At 33.9% G+C, this 23,899-nt stretch overlaps 3 protein-coding genes and 1 pseudogene across 6 annotated transcripts; 2 read left to right on the top strand and 2 right to left on the bottom strand.

The window, feature by feature from the left end:
• Positions 1-71: 71 nt before the first annotated feature.
• Positions 72-3,175, top strand: LOC132800559 (putative disease resistance protein At3g14460; annotated as a pseudogene).
• Positions 2,986-6,008, bottom strand: LOC107417707 (protein RETICULATA-RELATED 4, chloroplastic). Of its 2 annotated transcripts, XM_016026341.4 has the most exons (8): positions 5,251-6,006; positions 5,006-5,074; positions 4,472-4,603; positions 4,305-4,358; positions 4,133-4,177; positions 3,806-3,945; positions 3,317-3,442; positions 2,986-3,231 (listed from the first exon to the last, which is right to left on the bottom strand). In XM_016026341.4, the coding sequence occupies exons 1-8, from the start codon at positions 5,815-5,817 to the stop codon at positions 3,183-3,185; spliced, it is 1,182 nt and encodes a 393-aa protein (XP_015881827.3). In that variant the 5' UTR covers positions 5,818-6,006; the 3' UTR covers positions 2,986-3,182. The 2 variants fall into 2 exon arrangements, with proteins under 2 accessions (XP_015881827.3, XP_060670748.1); XM_060814765.1 differs by lacking the exon at positions 4,472-4,603 and having other exon boundaries at positions 5,251-6,008.
• A 2,460-nt stretch (positions 6,009-8,468) lies between these two features.
• On the top strand, positions 8,469-12,376 carry LOC107417706 (large ribosomal subunit protein uL1c). Of its 2 annotated transcripts, XM_060814273.1 has the most exons (8): positions 8,469-8,930; positions 9,009-9,059; positions 9,723-9,902; positions 10,030-10,084; positions 10,828-10,955; positions 11,463-11,546; positions 11,777-11,902; positions 11,997-12,376. In XM_060814273.1, exons 1-8 carry the CDS (start codon positions 8,556-8,558, stop codon positions 12,132-12,134), a joined length of 1,137 nt encoding a protein of 378 aa, XP_060670256.1. In that variant the 5' UTR covers positions 8,469-8,555; the 3' UTR covers positions 12,135-12,376. The 2 variants fall into 2 exon arrangements, with proteins under 2 accessions (XP_060670256.1, XP_060670257.1); XM_060814274.1 differs by lacking the exon at positions 9,009-9,059 and having other exon boundaries at positions 8,474-8,930.
• Positions 12,377-12,882: 506 nt separating this feature from the next.
• Positions 12,883-23,660, bottom strand: LOC107417717 (structural maintenance of chromosomes protein 5). 2 transcript variants are annotated; one of them, XM_060814271.1, is made up of 29 exons: positions 23,416-23,660; positions 22,878-23,055; positions 22,644-22,797; positions 22,184-22,257; positions 21,909-22,058; positions 21,706-21,810; positions 21,487-21,632; positions 20,621-20,732; positions 20,391-20,546; positions 20,028-20,294; positions 19,863-19,928; positions 18,681-18,809; positions 18,502-18,600; positions 18,072-18,237; positions 17,825-17,970; positions 17,571-17,634; positions 17,350-17,474; positions 17,101-17,178; positions 16,438-16,510; positions 15,550-15,653; positions 15,025-15,141; positions 14,871-14,948; positions 14,571-14,670; positions 14,434-14,488; positions 14,172-14,220; positions 14,000-14,087; positions 13,818-13,890; positions 13,199-13,302; positions 12,883-13,094 (listed from the first exon to the last, which is right to left on the bottom strand). In XM_060814271.1, exons 1-29 carry the CDS (start codon positions 23,451-23,453, stop codon positions 13,033-13,035), a joined length of 3,156 nt encoding a protein of 1,051 aa, XP_060670254.1. In that variant the 5' UTR covers positions 23,454-23,660; the 3' UTR covers positions 12,883-13,032. The 2 variants fall into 2 exon arrangements, with proteins under 2 accessions (XP_060670254.1, XP_060670255.1); XM_060814272.1 differs by lacking the exon at positions 23,416-23,660 and adding an exon at positions 23,154-23,290.
• Between the last annotated feature and the right edge of the window lie 239 nt (positions 23,661-23,899).

Genomic DNA, 23,899 nt, shown 5'->3' with positions numbered 1-23,899 from the left:
TGTCCACTGGAATGAAGAATCTAATCAACCTTCGCCACCTCAACAATTCAAATTAAGAGTCTTTGAAAGGAATGCCTCCAGATCTTGGAAAATTGACTAACCCCCAAACTTTACCTAACTTTGTTTTGGGAAAAGAGAGTGGCTCGTCGGGAATTGGGGAGTTAGGACCTCTACTGCATCTTTGTGGGACACTAAGCATCTCAAGACTAGAGAATGTGAATGGAGTTGAGGATGCAACAATGGCCAACTTAGGTCATAAGAATGGCATTGATGGATTGCTACTAGAATGGAACAAAGGAGAAATTGCTGATCTGGATGTCCTTAGAAGTCTACAACCTCCTAGGATGCTCAAGGAGCTTACTGTCAACGGGTATGGCGGTGTGAGATTCCCAACTTGGATGGAAAATCCTTCAATATTCTCTAAAATGGTGCTAATGAGGTTAGAAGATTGCAACGGATGCAGATTGTTGCCCCCACTTGGACTATTGGTCTCACTAAAAAAGCTTATTATAGTAGGAATGTCTGGGGTAGAAAACATTGGCAGTGATTTTTATGGAGTGGGTTGCTTGAAGCCTTTTCCCATATTGGAAAGCCTTTCCTTTGAGACTATGGAAAATTGGGAAAACTGGTCTCAACTTGAAACTAAAGCTGGGATTGAAGGGTTACCTCAACTGAAAGAGCTCTCTTTAAGAAGATGCCCAAAGTTGAATGGTAAATTACATGAGTCCCTTCCTTCATTAGAAACACTTGTGGTACGTGGATGTGAGCAGTTGGTAATTTCAATTCCAGCAGAGGGATTAACAAGATTAAAAGATTAGAAGGTGCATGGTTGCAAGGAGATGTCATCTGTGTGGCAGGATGAATTACGACAGCTGACTTCTCTTGAGCATTTACAAATTGATGATAGCTCGTTGCGGCATCCTACACTAATGCGGGTTGGAGAAGAAGCGAGACAGGTAGAATTATGTTTGCCTACCAAAGTTCAAACTCTGGAATTAAGTTACTTTTGCAATCTTGTTAAGGTACCAGAAGTGATGCACCTAACATTACTTGAAGAGCTGCACATATTTGGCTGCACAAGTCTCACTTGTTTTCCAAAGTCTGGTTTGCAGTCTTCTCTCAGAGTTTTGTGGATTGAAAGTTGTGAAAATCTGATATCATTGGTGAGAGACGACGAGTACAGCAGCAATTGCACACCACCACCTAATTCTAATTCTAATTGTCTGGAGTTATTGAAAATACAAAATTGTCCATCTCTTAAATCCATTTCATCGGCTGTTACTGGCAGTTTGCCAGTAAGGTTTAAAAACCTTTACATTAAGTATTGCCATGCTCTCGAGCGTTTATCCTCAGGCAAGTTACCAGGCACCCTTAGAAACCTTGAAATCCATTACTGTTATAGTCTGATTTACATATTATCCGAGGGTGAGCTACCCGAGGCCCTTGAAAGCCTCCGTATTGAAGGTTGCAAAATGTTAAAATCCTTGAAATCTTTGGAGGCCGGATTGCCCAAAGCACTTAGAAGGCTTTGCATCGTTTTTAATCGATAGCAGATAAGTTTGACGACATTAATGCTACTGGTCTTGAATCTATTGAGTTATCTCATTGCAGAAACCTTAGGTCAATACCTGAGGGCCTCCACCATCTCATCAATCTTAGTGAACTATGTATTATAGAATGTAAAAATCTAGTTCCTTTGCCAGAAGGAGGGCTGCCAGCTTCAAACTTGAGAGAACTCGTCATTGATACGGTAGCATATCCCAAAGGCATGCTGCAAGACCTCATCTTTCTACAAAAATTGGAGATTCCTTACAGTGAAGGATTGACGAGGCTTTTAGTAGAAGAGGGTTTTCCACCAAACTTAATTTTCCTTATCATTTATGATCTCAAGGAGATTAAGCCACTCTTCCACCGTAGATTCTTGCATAGACTCACGTCTCTTAGATCCCTTAGTTTGATTGGTGAAGCTACAGATATGGTGTCCTTTCTTCCTGAACCTGAAAATGAGCATGAAAAGGATGGGAGGATGGGGACGCTGATGTTACCAAAGTCTCTCATCTCCCTCCATATTTCAGAGTTCGAGAACCTGGAGAAGTTATCCACTGGATTTCAATGTCTCACCTCCCTTCAGTTTCTTTCCATCCGGGCCTGCAAGAAGCTCAAATCTTTACCAGTTGGGGGTCTCCCTCTTTGCCTTACTGACCTTGTAATCCATAATTGCCCACTGTTAAAGAAACAGTGCACAAGGTATGCGGGTCCACTCTGGCCCCTTATTGCTCATATTCCTGGTGTTCATTTCTTCAATTAGCTAGCATTAAACTAGCCTAATAACCTGCGCCTCACATTCTCTTATAGCTCACAGTACTTTTGCTCTTTTCTTATTTATTTCTTTCTTAGTTATAGCTCAAGGTAAATTGAATGTGTCAATTTCTAGCGTTATAGGATCATGTTTCGATAGGACAGGATAAGAAATCTGAGCTATGTAACGTTTTTCAGCAGTCATTTCTTGATGGTTTTCAACTTTTGTTCTTACATTTACTTTTGTATGGGATGGGATTGGCAGGATCAAGTTCCCAATAAGCTTCAGGCCAGTATTTTATTTTATTTTTTTTATTATTATTATTATTTTGTGATAAAGAATAAGCTTCAGGCCAGTAAGACTTTAAAACACACCCAATATCACATATTTGAAATACCATTATGGTTGTCTGTTCACTTTCTTGCTAATTTCTATATGATATTTTGCATCAGATAATTTTCAATTAAAAAAGAAGAACAAGTTTCCATTTTTTTACTTTTGCCTTCATTTTCTTGTTCTAACTTGGAAAGCTAAAAGTTCAATAACAAAGTAAAGCGTCCCAAGCAAAGGCTTACACCGAAGAAAACAGATGTTTGCTTTCCAGACCAAACAGATGATGTTTTTGGCACTTCAATAAATCTGTCTCTATTATTTGTATTTCTTGCAGAAACTGATGGAAGCTAGAATTCAAGAAAAATCTCGGTACTCTGATTATTGGTTTACAACCATAATTCTTCTTTTATGAATACAGCAAACAATTAACAAACCAAAATGTAACCAAATACCAATTTCCTCACTCATTCCAGAAGAAAAATTATTTCTATTTAAATATAAAATTAACTTACAACATTTTGGTGTGATTGAATTTCTTTTATCCTATGGTCTAATCCCGTATTTTTTGGATTCCGGTCCAACGTGCATAATCCACCCACCTGTTCATATTGCAGACATAAAAATTATGATGAGAAAAATAAAACAAGTTAACATGATAAGGACCGAGGATGGCTTGAATCTTACATCAATGACCCCAAAAATGTGTTGCCGGTTCGAACAGCAAAGCAAATTACACTTAGTATAAGCTTGTGTTGGTGGAGCAAAGGTTCTAGAATCCGTTGTTCAATTATTCCAGCAAGTATTTGGTACCTGTTAAGTAAAGCATGTCAGTACTTGCCCTGTAAATGGCCAGAACAGACATTAAAACTAATCACAACTACTAATGAAGGTTGTTTATGCGAGAAAATGTTGTCTTTTTTCCAATTTTTATAATTTGCAAATGTTGAGGATTATAATTACCATTACAAAATAAATATAATGTAATTTGCTTATGATATCTATTGCATCAATTGCTTCTTTTTAAGTCTAAATCGTCATGGAATGATAGTTTTGTCCTTGGCATACAATTAGCTAATCGTGCGGTTGACAAGTACGAACAGTTGAAATTTTTGCAGTATTTCCTGGGAATCTTGGGTGGAGTAGATCATAAACATTTTCATTAAATCTGCTTACCTTATGTTGCTAGAAACTGCCATGTAAACACCATAGGCAACACTGGTTGATAATATGGGGACATCCTCTGCCTCACCCGCAAAAGATTTATCGACAGCCTTCCGTGCATTAATCAATGCATTTGTCACACCTGTACCAACCTGAAAAACATAGCCATTGGTCATACGAAGCTAAAGGGCTGGACAATGAAACCATCAATCATATATGAAACATTGCATTTATTGGACAATAAATCAGACCACCTGTCTCATATATTAAAGACCACAAACTTATATTTAGAAGGAAAAAGGTTAAAATGGAAAAATGTAAAGCAGTACTTCAGCTTACCAAAGATGCACCAGTCCCAACTGCAAATAATTTGGCACCATTTCGCTGAACAACAGAGTAAGATAAAATAAATTCCAATTAGCAATGAAAAAAGAAAATAATAATAACAATAATAATAATAATTGATCAATTTTTTTTTTTTATATAAAAAATAAGAGAATTGAAGTCATACCAGTATTGCACCTATTCTCTGTAAAAATGAATATGATGTTCCAGCCAAAGCTACCTACAAGCAAGAATTAAAAGTAACTACTAGGGTTCAGAGATGGTTCAAAGGTGGAAAAAGAAAATAACAAGAATCTGGACATTGAGACGATATTCCATGAATGGAACAATAACCTGAAAGGCATTTTCAGGGCATCCGTAGAATAACTTAGCAATAGGTCCAGCACTGAGTGCTAGAGGTGGCCTGAGAGGAACAGTAGGAGCAGGAAGCCAAACAAGCATAAAATCTGCTACAATGGCCATCACCTAACATAACAAATTGATTAGCAGGATGCTAAATATGCTAAGAAACTCTAATATATTTCCCCAAAAAAAAAAAAAAAAATCCAAAAATAGTACCAAGTCAAATTAGGAGAAATACAAGAGTTTAGCAAAAAAAAGGTAAACTTTTTTTCTTTTCTTTTTTTGTTTTTTTGTTTTTTTGTTTTTTTTTTTTATTTCACTTGAACCTTTTATTTTATTTTATCAGATTTTCACTTGATACCACATTTGACCAAAGTTTTTGCTACTAGTCCCTAGTGATTTCTGTTGTGCTATTTATACTCTTAACAAGTCCAGTAAAAACATTCAAACAAAAAAAATAAATAATTAAGAAATATACTTTCTTAGAGCCAATAATTGTTTCATCACAGTAACAATGAGACATACCACATCAGCAAAAACAAAATCCAGCTCTTTTGTAAAGTTTTCTCTCCGCCGCTCTAACTCTGCTGCAGTCTGAAATATAAACAGAACATATGTACATGTTCATGAATAACAAATACCAATTATAAGCTCAATAATTTAAACAGAAACCCATTTTTGGAAAAACTGGTATAATCATAAAAGAAAAAACTTGGTCTTTTTATATTTGATCATAAAAAAAACGAAAGCAGTGAAACTAAATTATCAACCTTGGTGAAAATCCCAACACCACACTCAATGGCCACTTTGGTCAAGAACAAATCATCAGCAAGCAACCTTTCCTTAAACCCACCAAAACCAAGCAACCACCTGAACACCGCAGACTTCTCAAGCTCAAAATACCGCTTCACTATCTCCCCAGGAATCCTTCCTGCCTCAATGGCCCCACTCAAGTCTTTGGGTATACTCTCCAGAGACCGTCCTGCCTCTGCCAACGCAAGCAAAGCCTCCGACTTGTTCCGTTCCCGGTCACCGGAATCCTCATTGCCATTGTTACTATCACCTCCTCCTCCTCCACCACCACCACCACCTCCTCCTCCTCCTCCTCCTCCTCCACCAGCTGCAGGAGGTCTGAAGGAAACAGAGCTGGCGTTAAAGGTGATAATGGGTGCTGGGCAATTGAAAGAATGGAAGTAGGAATAATTGTTAACACGGTGGGTGGTGATGGTGAAGAAACTGAAGTTTTGGGGGAAGGAAGGTTGATGGTTATGGTGGTGGTTTGGTGAAGGAAGGGAAAGGGAATGCATGGAGAGGTTGGAGAAGGTGGTGATCGCCATGGTTGTCGATGGTAATTCTTCTTTAATTTCTCTCTCTCACCCTCTGTAAATTAAGCTGATATACATGTATAGAGAGAGGGAGAGAGAGAGGGTTTTTGTGGGTTTGGTATGGTTTGGTTGGTGGAGGAAGAGGAAGTCTAGATTGGCAATGAAGAGTAGAAAGGGAGGATCATAAAGCTGCTCATTTTCTATATGGGTCCTTACCTTCCTTAAACTTGTTGCTTTTTTTTTTCTTTTTTTTTTATTTTCTTTTTTTCTAATTTATTTATTATTTATTATTTATTATTATTATTTTTATTATTATTTGCACTTTAAATTGTTTTGTAATTTGAAGCCTCTTGTTAAAGGAATAAATTACTGCTCATTGTTGAAGGAATAATGGCATAAATTTTTCAAAAAATAAATGCATAGCTCCTCCATTTTAAATGAACTCTACATGTGAATTGTGTTTTCATTTTTCTCATATTTTCATTTAATTAGGATATAATATTATTAGGGAAACAAATTATACTTTCAATTCCCCTAATGAAAGGAAAATACACCCATATATGACATTATCTTATATTGTTTGGATAAACATTTTTTTCCATATCAATAAACCAATATATGAAATCAATAAAATTGCTAAAACAATCTATGCTAATAAATAATTAAATTTTCAATTATTATTACCGAAAAAAAATTGAGTCTAAAAAATAATAGCTGATCACAATGAATGTAATTGACTCCATTTTGCTTTTATAGTGATTTCCAAACAAAATATGAGTAAATATTTTTAAATAAAAATAAATAAAAAATGGAAAACCCAAAAAGATAATAATAATAATGTGAAAAAAATTTAAGGACCGTATTTAAAGTCGAGGTCCACTCTACTCGACAAATTGATAGGGTCCCACTGCGAGTTGAAAAAGTGGATCCTTTGGGCCGATATACGAGAGAGAGCGCGTGGAAGAAGTTTCTTACAAGTCAGTGATCAGGAAAGAAAGGTGCATCACACGCGCGTAGAAGTTGAAAAATGGATATGGTGGGATTTAAAACCTGATTCGGATCCTAATGATTCTCAGTCAAACAAAACTATCTTCTCTTAAAAACCAAATCTCAATCCATAACCACACTATACTCTCGACACGTGTAAATTCATAATATCTTATATTATATATTATTGTAAAATTTTAACTTTATTTATTTTCGATAAATTTTAATAAATTAGTGTTCTTATATCTATTCCAGTAATCCAAACCGTTTTGTAGAAAGATATGGACTCATGTATTAAAAATATTTTCATTATTTACATAAATTTACGACATCAAAACAAATGTTGATAATTTTTTTTGGTCTACTTTTCTATTTTGCTTAAAACAAAATATTGATAATTAAGTAATATAAAATGTTTAGACATTGATTGTCTAATATGTATGAATAAAGAAAGAAATGATTATCTAATAAGCTAGGGATATATAATTAATATATATCAAGAAAAAAACCATTTTTAAACTAGTTTTATGCATATATTTTTTCTCTGGTATTTTTAGATACATAATATTGATGTATAGTATTCAACTTTAGTCTTTTACCTTTTTTTGCAACCAAAACAAAGCGTGAGAAAAATCTTAAAAATCGGTTCACATATAGGAGTAGACACATAATATATTAGTTTTACTGGTTTTATTGTGCACAAAACTTTAAATTCAACCATATGATTCACACCTAAATAATATATATAGATTGGGTAAAGTTTTATTATTTTTGGAATTAATTACATTTTGATACTCTCAAAATTTATAACATTGTAATTTAAGTTATTAGTTAATTTCAAAAAATACAAAGTTATTGGTTTTAAAATTGGCCACATTAAATATTTTATTTTTTATTTGATTTACATTGATTCAATTATTATGAAATTCTTTAGTATTAACTAAAAACAACCATGTTAAAGATGTCTTACATAACACCACAATTGTTGTGTTAAAAGACATCAAATTCAATTTGTAAAAGTTGCAACTCATACTTTATAATTGTATAAGAAGTTAATAATTATGACAATTAAGTCTGCAAAAGGTTCAATATTCATCAAATGAAAAAAAAAAAAAAAAAGAAGTTTTACATAGCAGATTTTAAAATTGGTGATCTAAATCGCAACATCCGAAAATTTAAGAATATTAAAACAAAAATAACTTCTTCTTTTTTTTCATTGATTGTGATTATTAGTTTGAATTTTCCACGCAAAAGATTACAACTATTATTTTTTTTTTATAGAAAAGATTGAATAAAGTTGCTTAGTATAATTTCTTAAAAACAAAGAAAAAAAAAACTTATAAAATAGAAAATAATCTCTCACATAATTAAATTTATGTGAGCCTCCAAAGGATTTAAGCCTTGGACTACCACACAATTTAAAAGGCTCATATTCGTTGAATGGTTCATTAAAAGTTGAAAAGCTATGATTGAAACTACATCCTTTTCAGCTTTGAAATGATAGATCTCCATTTTCAGATTCCATTGAGTTGTCAGTTTTAGAAATGCTTGGTGGTAAATATAAATGCATAAAGTTTCTTTATATTTATTTATTTATTTATTTTTTCTAATTTAATTTGGTATTGTATATCGAAACTATGGTCCAGAATCCATAGAGTACAGTAGACCATAAAGCCCCTCCTCTTATCACCATGTTTTATACGGATAAACGATAGAAAGCTTCCCTTTCCAGAAAACACAGATAGAGTGACAGAGTCCCAACAATGGCTACTTGTACTTCTTCTACACCCTCATCCCTCATGCCAACGTACGCTTCCTCCTCTGTGTGCCCGTCTGACCTCACCCCCTCATTCCTTTCCTTCAAGCTCAAACCACTCCTTAGAGTTAGAGCTTTGGCTTTATATCCATTGGGTTTGAGGCCTGGAGAGAGAAAAGTAAGCAAATGGGTTGATGGGAATTTGCAGAGAGAAGCTAAGCCTGTGAAGGACCTTGTGGTTGTGGCTGCTGTAGCTGCTGAAGCAGAGGTTGTTGAGGCTGTGGAAGAGCAAGAAGGAGGGGAAGGAGCTACTGGGTCTGTCACTGTTACTGCCCCAAAGCCTAAGAAAGGGAAAGCTGCATTGCCTCTAAAGAGAGATAGGGTATGTGAAAAATTGTGTCTTTTTGTTGTTTTTGTTGCGGATTTTTGTGATTTGATGGTGGGTTTTGCTTGGATTTAGGTTTTCTTTACAGATGTGGGATTTCAATTTCCCGAACTTTACTGTTACAGAGTATGCCTATAAATTTTGCCGTCTTCGTTCTTGTTTAAAATTTCGGTTTTATTTTTTCAGTGTTTGAATTTATGAGTTTTACTTGCTTGCTATTGGGTTATCTTTCACGAATTTTTATGATATGCTAGTTCAAAATCTAATAAGTCAGTAATTCAGTTTTGCTGGAAACTATGGATATCGTATAGATGGAAGCTGATTTTGATGGGAAACAATGAATTTATTATTATTTTTTTTTAAAAGAAAAAGAAAAATCATTTTAAAGGCTAGTTCTCTGTAATGAAATTGTGTACCATAAATGAAGCTTTTTGGTCTTTTTCTTGGAGGTGTTAGAAATTCTCCCATTTGTCTTTATTTTTGTACCACAGTCGAACTCTCTATTATCAAATTATATTGTAGGCTCTAGACTCTATCTTCATTCCAAATTTTTAGGAAGTTTGGAATGTTGTGATACATACAACATGTATATTTTCAGCATGTACTTTCATATGTTTCCTAAATACTCTGATAAAGACTCAACTTTAGTTGTTAAGAAAAGCAATCCGTATTTTCTTTTCGACAGTTTGGTGTTTTATTTTGTTGATTGTTTGTGTTCTTGGATATGTTAATCCAGTAACATATGTTTAAAGGACCAAGTACTTAATTATATTCTGTTGAAAATGTCAGAGGAGATCAAAAAGATTCTTGGAAATTCAAAAATTGAGGGAAAACAAAAAGGAGTATGATCTGACGACTGCAATAAGTTTGATGAAACAAACAGCCAAAACAAAATTTGTAGAAACAGCTGAAGCCCATTTCCGCCTTAACATTGATCCAAAGTATAATGATCAACAGCTGAGGGCAACAGTGAGTTTTATGATCTTTGGTTGATCATAGGATAATAGCTTTCTTATTAATTGCTCAGTATTAGATTTTTCCTTGCATGTTTTCTTGAACTTTTTTCTCTTACCTTGTTTTAATATACAAAAAATAGGTAAATCTGCCCAAGGGAACCGGACAGACTGTTAAAGTAGCTGTTCTTACTCAAGGTAGTTAATCCTCTTTATTTTGACATATAATTTCAATTTAAGATACATGAATTTTTTTTTTTTTTTTTTTTGGGGGGGGGGGGGGTGTCATTTAGTTCTGGTGTGAACTTTTTTTTCCCATTATTTCATCATGTGGTTTGTAATAGATTGCTAATGTTGGTATGTTTCCAAAATTTGGTTCTTTTCTAACTAATTCTATAATTTGTATGCCATTCCAACTTTGAATAATAATTTGTTTCCAAAAGTTTATGTCCAGTGCTTTTGGTGTCTTTCCTTTGTCATTGAAAAAGTTTTTCTTATTTTTTTTTTTGGTTTGTATAAGGGGACATAAGAATATTTTGATGGATATGAAAGCTTTAAACCATCTGAAAGGGCAGAAGTCTAATCCTTCCATGGCTTCTATAAACTGCATACAAAACAAAAATAGATAGCTGTCAAAATACTTTTTCTTTGTTTGGTATTCTTAGTCACTCCTGGCATTTATTTAGTAAGGATTTTGGCTGATCTTTATATCTGAACTATAGTTTACTTATTCTGCTTGCTGGTTCTTATATCTAGTATAATCCTCAAGCTTGACTTTTAAAATATTTATACTTGTCTATTACTTAAATAAGTGGGGTCTTACAAATCATCTGTGACATATTAGTTGCAGGAAAGTGTCTTTATGGAGCCGCACATACATGTCCTATTTTTTCTATTATGTGTTCCATGAACTCTTCTTAATTCAAGATTTATATCCACAGGTGAAAAGTTCGATGAAGCAAAGAATGCAGGAGCAGATATAGTTGGTGGAGAGGATCTGATAGAGCAGATTAAAGGAGGATTCATGGAATTTGACAAGCTGATTGCATCTCCGGATATGATGCCCAAGGTGTTCCTCTGATGATCATGTCTTAGCTATATATAAACTGTTAAATACTTGACAAAGTAGATGATAGGACCTCTTACATGTCACTTACATATTCAAACTAGGTTCTTTAAAAGACTTTTAGATAGGGATAAGTTGGTTGAATTTTCATGTTCTTGTTGAAATGAAAACCATTAGTTTGCCAGGTATTAATTAGACTTCAAATACTGATGCAGATAATAAATGCACATTGTTGTTCTTTCAATAGTTGTAAAAGTCTTTTTAATATTCTTATCCTAATGGAGTACCAACAAAAAGCATTTGTGCTTCTATGCTATAGTATTTAATTTTCTCTCTATCTCTCTTGCTCCTCAGATCATACCATTCCCTTTTCTGCCAATCTATGTGATTTGTAAATATATTAATATTCTGCTGCTAACTAATTATTCATTATCTAACTCAAAATTGATCAGAAATTTTAGTTAATGTGATAAGTGGATTGCATTTACATATTCTTATTGTTCATCTCAGGTTGCTAGCTTAGGAAAGATTCTAGGACCACGAGGGCTCATGCCAAATCCAAAAGCTGGAACAGTGACGCCTAATATACCTCAGGTATGGTCAAAATCATAATGTATTCTATTTCTTTTTGCTCGTCATAATGTAATCTATTCCATTTTGATTCTCCAGTATATCTTTCCCTGGTTTGGACTTTTCATTGCTGTTTTTTTAAAAGCAACCAATTTGATTGGTATTTCAGTTTATTGGAAATCACTAAGCAGTGTGACTGATTATTTAGCAGACATAACTAAATGAAATGGGTTTGCCATTATCATCTTCTTCAGGCTATAGCAGAATTCAAGCAGGGAAAAGTAGAATACAGAGCAGATAAAACCGGGATAGTTCACTTACCTTTTGGAAAAGTTGACTTTTCTGATGAGGATCTTCTTGTAAACTTGCTTGCTGCAGTAGTATGCTCTTCACCCTATTCTCCTGATATTCATCAGTTTAAATTAAAATGTGTTCTTTGCCACGTTAACTAATTCATTTGCCATAATCTGACAGAAATCAATAGAAACAAACAAGCCATCAGGAGCGAAAGGCGTGTACTGGAAAAGCGCACATATTTGCTCATCAATGGGGCCTTCAATTCGGTTAAATATAAGAGAGATGCTTGATTACAAGATTTCATCAAGTGCTTGAAGAATACTAAACCTGTAAATTTTATCTTCAAATTGTTTATTCAGCCCTCGTAGGTGCAGCTTATCAGATCTTGCTAAATATTTAGCAAAGATGGTAGAAAGGAGAGTTAACTAGGATGACAAGGGAAGAGCTTGATACTGTATCTTGGTTGGAAACTGTCACAAGAAGATTTCTTTTACATTGAGTGCGAAAAGATCTTTGTATTACTTTTGTTATGATCAATACCATCAATCTTATATTCACCCCAAAAAAAAAAAAAACAAAAAAAAGAAAAACACGCCCATCAGTCTTATAGTACTTTTTACCATTGCACATGTTGAGTTCTATATTATATGATATACTAATCCCAGTTCACCAGTCAAAAAATTACACACACACACACACACACACACACACACACACACACACAAAAAAAAAAAAAAAGAATTGAAATGGGTTAACCCAGCTTCTTTGAATAATCTTTTTTTTTTTTTTTAAATTATCCATGTTATAGTTAATATAACATATAGTTTTGGATTTTGGAATACATTTAAGGAAAGGAAAACACAAAAACAATTCATTGTTTTCTATGGATATAAGTTTTCTAGCATGCGTAAATATCGTTTATTAACTGTACGTAACATTTTACTCCTTTACATATTTTTTTTTTGAACCAAACAATGGAAACTAGATTCCTTCGCATTTTTCTTTTCCAAAATTTCCCTTGTAAATTAAATTGTCAAAACGTAGCCATGATTCAGCTTTACAAAGGTGGAAAAATTCCAAATGGAAAGTAATAATTTATACGGAACAAATATATATATATATATATATATATCAATTTGGGACAATGGTTTGGCTCAGTTATGAATTACTCCCAACATGGCATGAGCTCCATTTTTGTGTATGTACAAATTCTTCAGCATCTACCTTCTTCTACTAAGCCGGTGACAGTTCCCCAGCAATCTCCACTGCTCCACACTGAATTAACGAAAAGAAAATAACAAATAAACCAGCCAATAGTTGAATAAGCACAATATCCATGGAAGAACAATACTAGCATTAGTCTTTTTGAAACATTTTACCTTTAGAGGGCTGCTCAATCCAAGGACCATTCACTATATTCAAAATGCTGCAAGCTTCACTGTATTCCAGATCCGGTAGCAACTTTGGAGTCAGTAGGAAACACCTGCGTAATATTCACAAACCAAAATTTCAGTCAAGCTTGAAATCTCTCACAGAAAACTATAAGAAGCATGACTTGCTTCCATCAACTGCATTAACTTTATGACAATAGTTATAGACAGGGTTAAGTGATTTCAGCTCTACTTCTCTTACAATCTTATAGAATCTGTTGAATTCAAATTGGATCGGAAAACCTTGTAATTCACCTAAGCAACCATGCAACATAATTCAAGTGTTCTCCATATTCAGGTAGATTCAGCCCCAATAGGAGACTGAATATAACTTGCGTGCATACGTTAGGGAGAATGGCCTAACTTGTAAGTGCTTAAGAAGAAAGAAATTATATCATAAAAAAGGTTAATTATTGTGTCAAATTATTTGCTTATTCTGCATTCAAGATGAAAATCTGCTAGACACCTTAAATCCTCTACCCTTCATGCTTATAATATAAACAGTATGAAAATAGATATTGTTAGGGATAGTGTAACCATAGTAGTCATATGAAGTATAGGTTCTTACTGAGGTGTGTTTAGCTGGCTTGCAGCCCTTACTAATTGCTGGAACATTTTTCTTTCATTTATAGGATCCATTCCTGAGAAAACATCACAGGCCCAAATGATTTCTTCTGTGCAATTTATTTTTTTATTTATTTATTTTTAAATTAACAAAAAGAAAATGTGTGGATGGTATCTAATGCTTACCTTGGTTTATCTCATCAACAACCCTAAAGGGGCAGTTTGTAAGGTCTTGAAGAGAAACAAGATAAAGAATAGTTGAAACTGAACGCTCCTAAAAAAAGGATATCCAATGTTCTGTAAGTCTACCAGAATAATTGAAATCATTAACTCAAAAAAAATTAGTCAGCAAAAATACCCCTCCAGATTGATGGTGGGCGCTGAGAACTTGAAGCTCTCCTGCTTGTCTGTCAGTCATAAAAGAAAACCCGATGAATTAGTAAAATTTAAGTTATGTACAATCATATAAAACATAGTATGACATAGAAACAACTGAGAAAGCAACAAAAATACTAACAATAAATTTCATAGTAACAAAACGAATGGTAAATTGCAATCATTTTTTTCCCCAGAACCAGAGGACCAAAACATAAAACAAGCTGAGGAAAACTTGCATTCACCTGAACTTCACTTTTATAAGTATACCATATTGATCAAAGTCCACACCGTGCTCATCTGAGAAGAAGCATCCAGCCAAACAGAGATGTAAGAATAATCCCCAGAAAGGAATATAGTTCAAAAATGTTCAAACAAATACCTAATGAAACTTCGCCAGCAACAGCCATCTCTTGGAAGTTACGGCTGAAAGTCTCATTTATTTGAGAAACAAGGTTTCTCAAAGTAGGAAGCCAACTTTGCTGCACATAATTTTAAACTGAAAATCAAATCTTGAAACCTATAATTTAGGGCATGAGAAACTGGTGGAGAGAGATAACGCAATGAATTGTTGATTAAATTTCTTCTCATAAGGCTTAAGAAACATCAACAATGTATTGATAAATGCCACCAAGCAACTTCACAAAGCACTAACTAAGAGAGCGACTAAACTTCCCCTTACCTTCAGGTTATCCACTTCAGTTTTATGCCTTGTTAACTCATTTTTGTCTGCATCTAATTTTGTTTCAATTCCCTCAATCTGTTATGCAATCAAGGTTATGGATGAAGCGTTGAAGAACGACCAGTAAAAAGTAGAAATGAGAGCAGATGATTACCTGGCGCTTGCGGTGTTCATATTCTGCCAGTATATTGTTGTTTAAAAAGAGCATAGAATTGGCTTGAGAGACATTATCTTGAATAGCAGCCTCCAATTCTTCGATTGTAGTAGGCATCTAAAGAGAACAGGGAAGAGACTTTATTGTATTCTTAGGATGCAAAAGGGCATGATGGAGCACCAAAAAGAAGGGAGAGGAACAAGAAGAGTGAACATAGTGTTTTCCCAGTTTGTAATGTCAATGTATGAAAACACTTAAAAATAAGAATAACGTCTTCCACTCTGTTTCCATAGGCAGTCTCAGAATACTTGAGGATGAAAATTAATATAAGAAATTCATAAATTAACAGGATAAATAAAGCAAAGAAGCTTTAAAACTATCATAGACAAAAAAACCTAAATAAAAATAAACCTAAAATAAGTATGTAGGCTATCACTAAGATCTCCATCAGGAAATACAAAGCAATGAAAAAAATAGTTTATGATTCAAGTGAAGCTGTACTAAGAAACCGTAACACAAACAAACCTCAAGAAATTCTTTCTCAAGTTCCGGTGTGATCGCCGCAATTGATTCTGCATGCCTCTTGGCAGCTGAAAGTTGCTGCCGATAATCCTCAACCACCTTCTTGGCTGGAGAAGAAAAGACAGAAAGCAGTCAGATGTATCTCAGAGCACACAGCTTAATTGATGCAGAATATGATTTAATTTAACAATGCTGATCCCTTTATATTTTTATTAGATAATGATTTAGGGGTTTATAGAGCTTATTTCCAATTTAAGTTATTTAACCATTTGGTTTCCTATTTGGATAATGTTTAATATATTACAAATAGGGCTCTTTGTAACCCTACACAAACTAGATTGAGATTCGCGATTATTTTTTTGGACAAAGAGATCATTGATTATTTACCAAAGGATATTTCCTCTCTTTGGTTTTCTTTATTTTCTCTTTTTCCTCATTTCCCTCCACTTCTGTTTAATTCTATCTGTACTGTCTACTTTCACCCTCCTTTCATCTAATTCTCTCCCTTTACCATCCGATTCTCATCTCTATCCTGGTTCTGTATCATTAAAAATTTTCAAGAAGACAGTGAGATGAAAATGCCTTTAACTAAGGTATGAATATGAGAAAGCAATTGATATCAAAATAAAGATTTGATGCATGTATTACTAACAAGTAATAATAGTGAAAAAAGTGAAACTCATATACAGATTCTTGCAAAGAATATATCACAAAGATACAAGTTACAGAGCTTACAAGAAACAACACAAGTTGCTTTTAATTGTCAATGCGAACTCATTGGTTCACACAGCATATGTCAGCCAATGAATTTATGTAACCATTTTGTTTTTTACACAAAACAAAAGAAATAGCAAAAGAACAAACTAAAATTACAGTCAATTAACTACTCACAATCCTCGAGATGCATTGATGCTTGAAGCGCAGCTTTTTCATGTTGCTTGATATTGGCCTCCAATTCTCTAATCTAAGACATTGTAAGCCAGTAAAAATCAGAAACTGAAAATATATCTAGAAAAAGAGAGATCAACTATGTCATATCTTTCTTAAAAGAATAGCAAGAAAGATCGGAATCTAATGCATTGTCAGTCGGATCATATGAACTATACCAACAAGATGAGTGAGTATTTAATCGACATATAAAATTGACACTGTAAACATGCCAAATGCAGCCTGGTTCAATAGATAAACTAGTGACTTCAAACTTTGTTTAAGCCAGTTAAACCGCTTGGAATGAGAAAAAATAACCAATAGAAAAGCTATTCCTGTTAAAACTTAACAGTTAATCTTAGTAGTAATATGACAACAAAAATTCGAGCTGATTAAGTATTCTCCAAAATGACAGGAAAACAAGCAAGCATTCTGCATAAGTTGAAAACAGTTGCATGGGTCATTAAATGCAAAAATAGGAAATTAAAAGAAATAGGAAAACAATATTTGACTTTCTTAACCATAAAATCATTTTTAGAAAGAGCATTATCTACAAAATTGAAAACTCAGGGTGCAGGAATCTTAGTTGTTATAGACAATTTAATAAAACTTAATCAGATGAAGTACCTTGGCATCAAGTTCAATGGAGGCCAAATGTTTTTCAGCAAAATTCTGTTTATGAGAAACAGCCTCAACAAGTAGATTCTGTCAAAAAGAGTAATAAAATTAGAGAAAACAAAGCAACTAAATTACAAGAGACATTCTATTCAAGACACAAGTTTACTAGACAATTCAAACAAAAGTTGGACAAAGTTTCCACTAAATTTTTTTAAAAGTAAAATTAAGATCAAAACCTGATCCTGAAGGCAAGTTCACCTTAAATTTCATTGCGCAATGAAACCGCTCATTATTACATTTTGCAGCTTCGTCAATTAGCTTTGCTATAGCAGTATCCAGGTCATCCTCCTTTTCCATAGATTCTAATTTCTTCTTCTTTTGATCTGAGATTATTACAACACATTTAATTTCCTAAAAAAAGAAGTGAATTAAAGCATAATGCTTTCAAAACAGCAAAGCATTAAATACTTTCTACTTACTAATACGGTTTTCCATTTCACGCCGCTTCTTCTTCTCATGTTGTGCAATGCTTATTATCTCCTCCTACATTTTTTTTTTTTTGTTCGATAGGTTACTCTTGACAAGTGGTGAAATTGTATGTGTTAAGTAATCCCAATTTAATGTATAGGTACAAAAAGATTAGCAAGTGCCATCAAATGGGTACTAGGTCAAATAAGTACTAGCATGTGGCATTAAATTTATCTCTCAAGTTTTTTTTTCTCTATCGTCATACCCTTTCTTTTTGTAGTTTAGCTGCTTCATCTTCTAAATGTCTTTGCTCAGTCTTAAGTGATCCAACACTTTCCTCTAAATCATTAATAGATTCTTCTAGCTCTATTTTCCGGGTCTTCAATTTTTCTACTTCTCCACCATCCAAACCTGAAGAGCAAATAAATAAAATTTAAAAAAAAAAAAAAAAAAAAAAAAAAAAAAAAAAAAAACAGTTCATACAGTTCATTAAAGGTCTTGCAGAAACATACTACACAAGAAAAGTTTTGAACGGTCGACTGATTCTACAATTGCTGAGGAATGACCACCATATCTAGAGGTAGACCACCTGTAGTGATTTTCCGGTGTCCAAAAATCAGAAATTCCCAAGTTTGAGACCTCGTCAGCCCTCTGATCAGTTTCCTTGGATCCAATATACTGAGAAAAGTTTATTCAAATGATAGAAACATGTCAGTTGTAAAATAGGCTTGATTATCTTAAACCAAACCACACCATTTTCACATTTCAACTTCATTATGATTGCCACACTAAATTTTAACATATTCTACCAAACCATATCTTGACACTTGTTTTTATTTTCAGCATCCTTTGATATATATATATATATATGTATATATATGTGTATATAGAAATATTTATTTACATGAAACTCGAAGGACAAAGGAAGCTTAGGATTCATACTGATCTATCCAAACCAGATTGGCTTATCAAGACCTCCCTCACAGCTAATGGAGCATTAAAAACTTGGTCAAGTCGGGAATAGATGCCAAGCGCATGCATCTGCAAAAACAATAGAACGGAATGAAAGTCTCAGCCCCGGTTCGAGTGTGACAATTAAAACAGGTCCCTACGTGACATACCTCCTCAGAAATTTCAAAGGGCTTTTTCCGTGAACTTTCTTTGTCCACATAATTTAAAACTGGAACATCAAATGACCTGAGGTTTTTGACCAGATGGTCCCGATCACCAGAATCTTGAGTTATGAAAGACTACAAAACAAGCCAAAGAAATAAATAAATAAATAAATAAAAAATCATTAAGGGGTTATTCCATCACTGTCAAAACGAAGCTTCCACGCCAGTCATGACATATCTTGTTTAAATTAACATGCTAAAGTAGCACCAAAATAGAACAGAAAGAAAAACCATTGGCAAACCCAGATTCAAGCTAGCTTAAGATGCACAAGGACTAGAAAAATCATATATTCAAAGTAATAAGTTGTCCTTATTAATTCCATAATCCCTTTTTATTTAGTTTTCTTCTCTACTTATTCTTCTTGTTGTATCAAATAGCCTTCAACACCATCATCACTGCACAATTGCCCCAAAAAAAAAAAAAAAAAATAGTTAAAAAAAATTGATAAATTAAATTAAAGAGAATAGAACAAAAGCTAAAAGAGAGAAACAAGAGAGGAAGTAATAAATAAATAAAAGGTTGAAATTAATAAGCACAGAAGTTATAGAGTTTAATTATATACAATAAGAAAAAAGGAAACAACCTATAGCATCTATGTATGAGAAACCAAAAAACATATACATAAATTTAAAAAATAAATAAACCATTTTTCTAGTACAAAATAATCCGTGCGAATACACAAGAATCAAATTTATATATAAAAAATTAAATATGAAAATAAAATAATTTTTTTTTAATAAAACCCAAAGAATAAATAAATCTGGTAGAGCAGAAAGTGACATGTGGAAATAGAAAACCAAAAAAAAAAAAAAAAAAAAAGGGGAAAGAAAGGAAAGGTAAGAAGGAGAAAAGCACGTGGCATACTAACCAACCTATTTTCTGCAGCCAAGCTGGCCTTTCTCTTCTTTATTTCTCACGCACCATCTCAGTGGCAACCAATTCTTCTTCTTCAGCAAAGGTTAAACCCAAAGACCCAGATGCAGAAAAAATACTTAAAATGACTAGCAGATTTGGAGGCCTACACCTCAACTGCCTCAAGGCGCAAAATCTTCTTCTTTTTATTTTATTTTTATTTATATATATATATATATATATCTATATGTCCAAATCAGAAGAAATTAATTTACCTTCCAAATATAGTTAGCAACATGACCTTCTAAGTAATCAGCATGAACCCGATCATCAACATTAACCTAAAGAGAGTTTAGATTGTCGTTAAACAAAACTAACAAGATTAACTGTTAACCCATGAAAAAAATAATAATCTGATTTTCAGCAAATTTTTAATGTACCTCAAGCAGTACAGGGCCATAAACCTCCTTATTGAATTCATGGCGATGTTCTTGAACCCAATTATAAGCATCAAATATCCTCTCAGCTCCTTGGTTCCGCAATGCATGAAGAAGCTTAGTGCTTGTATTCTCCATATCTTTCAACCTGTCCGTGCATTGTCTAAGGGATACCCTCTTCTGTTTTATTTGGTTTTCCATCTCTAATTTTTGAGGCCTCTTTTCTTTTAGAGAAACTTCAAGCTCTAGAATTTGAGAGCGCAATCTTTCCTAATAGGAAAATTCATTAAAATGTTCAAGTTTTTAAACTTGGTCCATGGTATCTAAGAACTGGCTGAAGATAATGATAAACAAACCGCGACATACAATTTCTTCGGTAGGAGGTTTATACACAGGCATGTTTTTGAGTTCCGATATTGCAGCATGGAGATCCTCTTTGGCTTTTAAGATTCTTTGTTGACGAGATTCTTCTTGCTTTTTCAAGTCTTCAATTTCTTGGTAGTTTCCTCGTACACGCACTCCCTATGAAATATTGAAAGGTATGGAAAATCCAAGAAGTACAACGAAACAAAAAATAAAAAGGACTTTAGACATACCAAGCCGTTTTCCATTTCCAAAAGTTCAGAACGCATCTTTGCATTTTCATTGATGAGAATGCCTATCTTTTTGCTTTTACTTTCCAACCTAGCCTTCTCTTGCTTTTGTATCCTGCAGCCATTAGCGATTAGACAAAGCCACACTATGCGCATTTTGGAACACATAACCACCTGAGTTCTTTTGCCAATCATCACAAACTTTAAAAGCAAATTACAACACACGTTTAGAGGTATTAAAAATGGCACCTTCCTAAACTGCCTTGGTCAAATCAACAATGACCAATGCTCTTTATGCTCATAAATCAACAACTATTCTTCTCTTTGTCCAAACTTTCACATCTCTTAACCTTTCTATAAGAAAAAGAAGAATCAGAACCCATCTTTGGTGGTCTCTAACATAAATAAACCGGCCACAATCTGGAAGATTACACTTGAGTTGCCCAAAAGACATACAGAGAGCCTATCTTTTTCTCACTTAGCAAAGCACACAAGAAATATCCACGATATTGACTAATTTCCAAGTTAGCCTAGCTTTGTATCTCTGAGCACACAGTTCTCGAAAAAGCAATAACATAAGCTCAAATATTAACAAATACATTTGTAGTTTGCATGTGTGTGTGCGCGACCAATGAAGAACCATAGAATGAACAGTCATCTGACTCCTTTAGATACAACCAATAAATTGCATGCCCATCTATGGCCTATCAATTATCACAACCCTATATAACATAGAAATAGCCAAGACCATCATGACCCAAAGATGGCATAAGTTATAAAAACAAATGAATTGAAACATAATTTGACCAGTAGAGATAATGTCAATATAGCATACACAAAATTAATTATAAAGTTTAATCAAGACATACTCCACTGGTTCTTTCAGATCATTTAAAATTTTAGCAGCTTCATCTAATTTCTTTTTCGCGTCATTCTCCTGTGCCTTAGCCTCCATATATTCAGCCTTCTTCATGTCATACTTTAGCCATGGTAGTTTCTTTTTCATGGAAGCAGCCTGTTAATAACAGCATAAGGGCATCATTTTTCATCAAGGAAGAACTAATGATCAACAAAGCCCACAAGCAAACCTTTGCAAGAAGTTCTTCTCTTTGACGGACTCTTGCAACATCTTTCTCTTGTTCAGCAATAAGTGCCTTCAGCTGATTCAAAGTTTCTCCATTTTTCTCAACCGCCTAAAACAGGACAGACAGTTTGTTTCTCCTCACTAACAATATTGTTCAATGCAAATGAACTGATTAACCCTACACCTAAAATAAGCATTGAAACTTACTCGCTCTATATTCTTCAACTCCTTGCTTTTTTCAATAAGTGCACGGTGGTGGATAGGAAGTTGAGGGTCACCAACAGCCTTTTCAGTCTCTTCTAGAAGTTGCACCGGAGTCAATTTGGCAAATTCACAAACCCTGTCTTGTGGTAGAAACTACATTCACACCAAAAGAAAAGGAAGGAAAAAAAAATATAATAACGCAACCATCACATAATGCCAAGATGCTTAATCCAATTAAAAGCCTAACATCCTGGTTTTAGGTCGACAGACATACTCACTTGAGTCAAATTGTTTACTTGGATGTTGAACCGTTGAATGACTTCTACTACTTCTTTTTTGGGTACTGCTTTTCCTGAAACCAAAAGTTTTGCATTTTATAAATAGAATGGTTAGTTTGACTAAATAGATTCTTTCCTGAATAAAGCTTGAAGAAACAGAGATTCGAGAACCATGACATGCACAAAATTAATTTATTAAGACACAATATAATAGTATCCAATGCAAACGGATCACAAATTCTTTGAAACAGAAGATCATCATTTCTACAAAAGCTTAAATTTTGTTCTAGATACAATATGGTGCCCGGAACATGCAAATTGAGATGGGTCTTCACATTGAAGCTAGAAAATGTCAAAGATGTTACAACTGTCTTTTTCAGTCTCTGCAGTCAAATTTATGGTTTGAAGATTTAAGAAAACAAATTCAATCATGAGGTTATGCTAATAAATAAAGTGTTACCATTGAACAACCACTCAGACTTGTTACGCGTGTCAATTTTACGCATAATGCTAATCTGCTGTTCTTCAGTCTCCCCTCTCAATGTAATCTTAGTATAGCCAGACTCCTCTCCACGCTTCACAAATGCACCAATACTTGTTGCTCTCCCAAGCAGCTGGAGGGGTCAAAATTCCCCATCTTTATATACTATGACCAGAAATCTTAATGCGATCAAGTTAACAAAATATGACTAACCTGAGGCTCACCACCAAGACCAAGCGCTATCGCACAGACAAGAGAGCTCTTACCAGATCCATTTGGTCCAATTACGAGATTTAGTCTGGACCCAGGTTTGCATTTCAAGTGATTAAAAGTCATGAAGTTATGAAGCTCAATCTCAGTTATGTTTCCGGGCATATAATCATCTTCACCCCTGAAAATAAACAAATTGAAAAATTGTCTAAAAACATAAATTTTCCATTTTATAACTCTTCAAGAAAAGAACAAAAATAGTAGCAACAGGAAATATACCAATTTTATGAAAGCTAAAATTTTGAAATCTCCCCGATAATCTACATTCTCAGTTTCTCTAAATTTTCATTTTTTTTTCCCGATCGTTTTCAAAAATCGATCATTACCCAAAACCTAAAACACCATTAAAAACGAAAATTGCAACCCTAAAAAGGGAAATTTTGTTTCTGAAGAAGCAAATATTGTCAAGACGTGAACGGGTGAAGAAAATAACACTAGGATATATATATATACGTAGAGCTGGATAGGAAGCCGTGCGGACCTGGTGATCTTGGGCCGCTTAGCTCGACGCTCCGACATTGTAGAGGATTGCCTTGTATTGCTTTCGACGAAGATTCACTAAACAACGTTGTTTGAAGCCGATTATGAAACCCTAGGTGGTGATTGATTAGAGCATGGGAGTGAGACTAGGGTTTAGAGAGAGAGAGACTGAGGGAGAATTGGCGCCAAACCAAAAGGAAAGAATTACAGTAATAAGGTTATTCGGGGCAGTTGACTTCTTGGGCGCGTGGGTTTTCATTATATTTTTCTTTTCTTTTTCTTTTGGGTCAACGAGTTTATGTGTTAGAAATTCAAGAGGTTAGTTTAATTTTTTTCTTCATGGTATAACCTATCCGGTCAATTGAAGTTTAAAATCTTGTAGTTTTGTAACATTTAGTACCAAAAAAATAAAAAGAGAAGATAAAAACTTATAAATATGGTGTGTTACTTTTTTATTTTTTAAAAATGAACATATTTTAATATTT

This window comes from Ziziphus jujuba, chromosome 2 (genome assembly GCF_031755915.1).
Source record: "Ziziphus jujuba cultivar Dongzao chromosome 2, ASM3175591v1".
Lineage (NCBI taxonomy): Eukaryota > Viridiplantae > Streptophyta > Magnoliopsida > Rosales > Rhamnaceae > Ziziphus > Ziziphus jujuba.
Note: the sequence above shows the minus strand (reverse complement) of the source record. Positions and strands in the feature narration are given on the sequence as shown.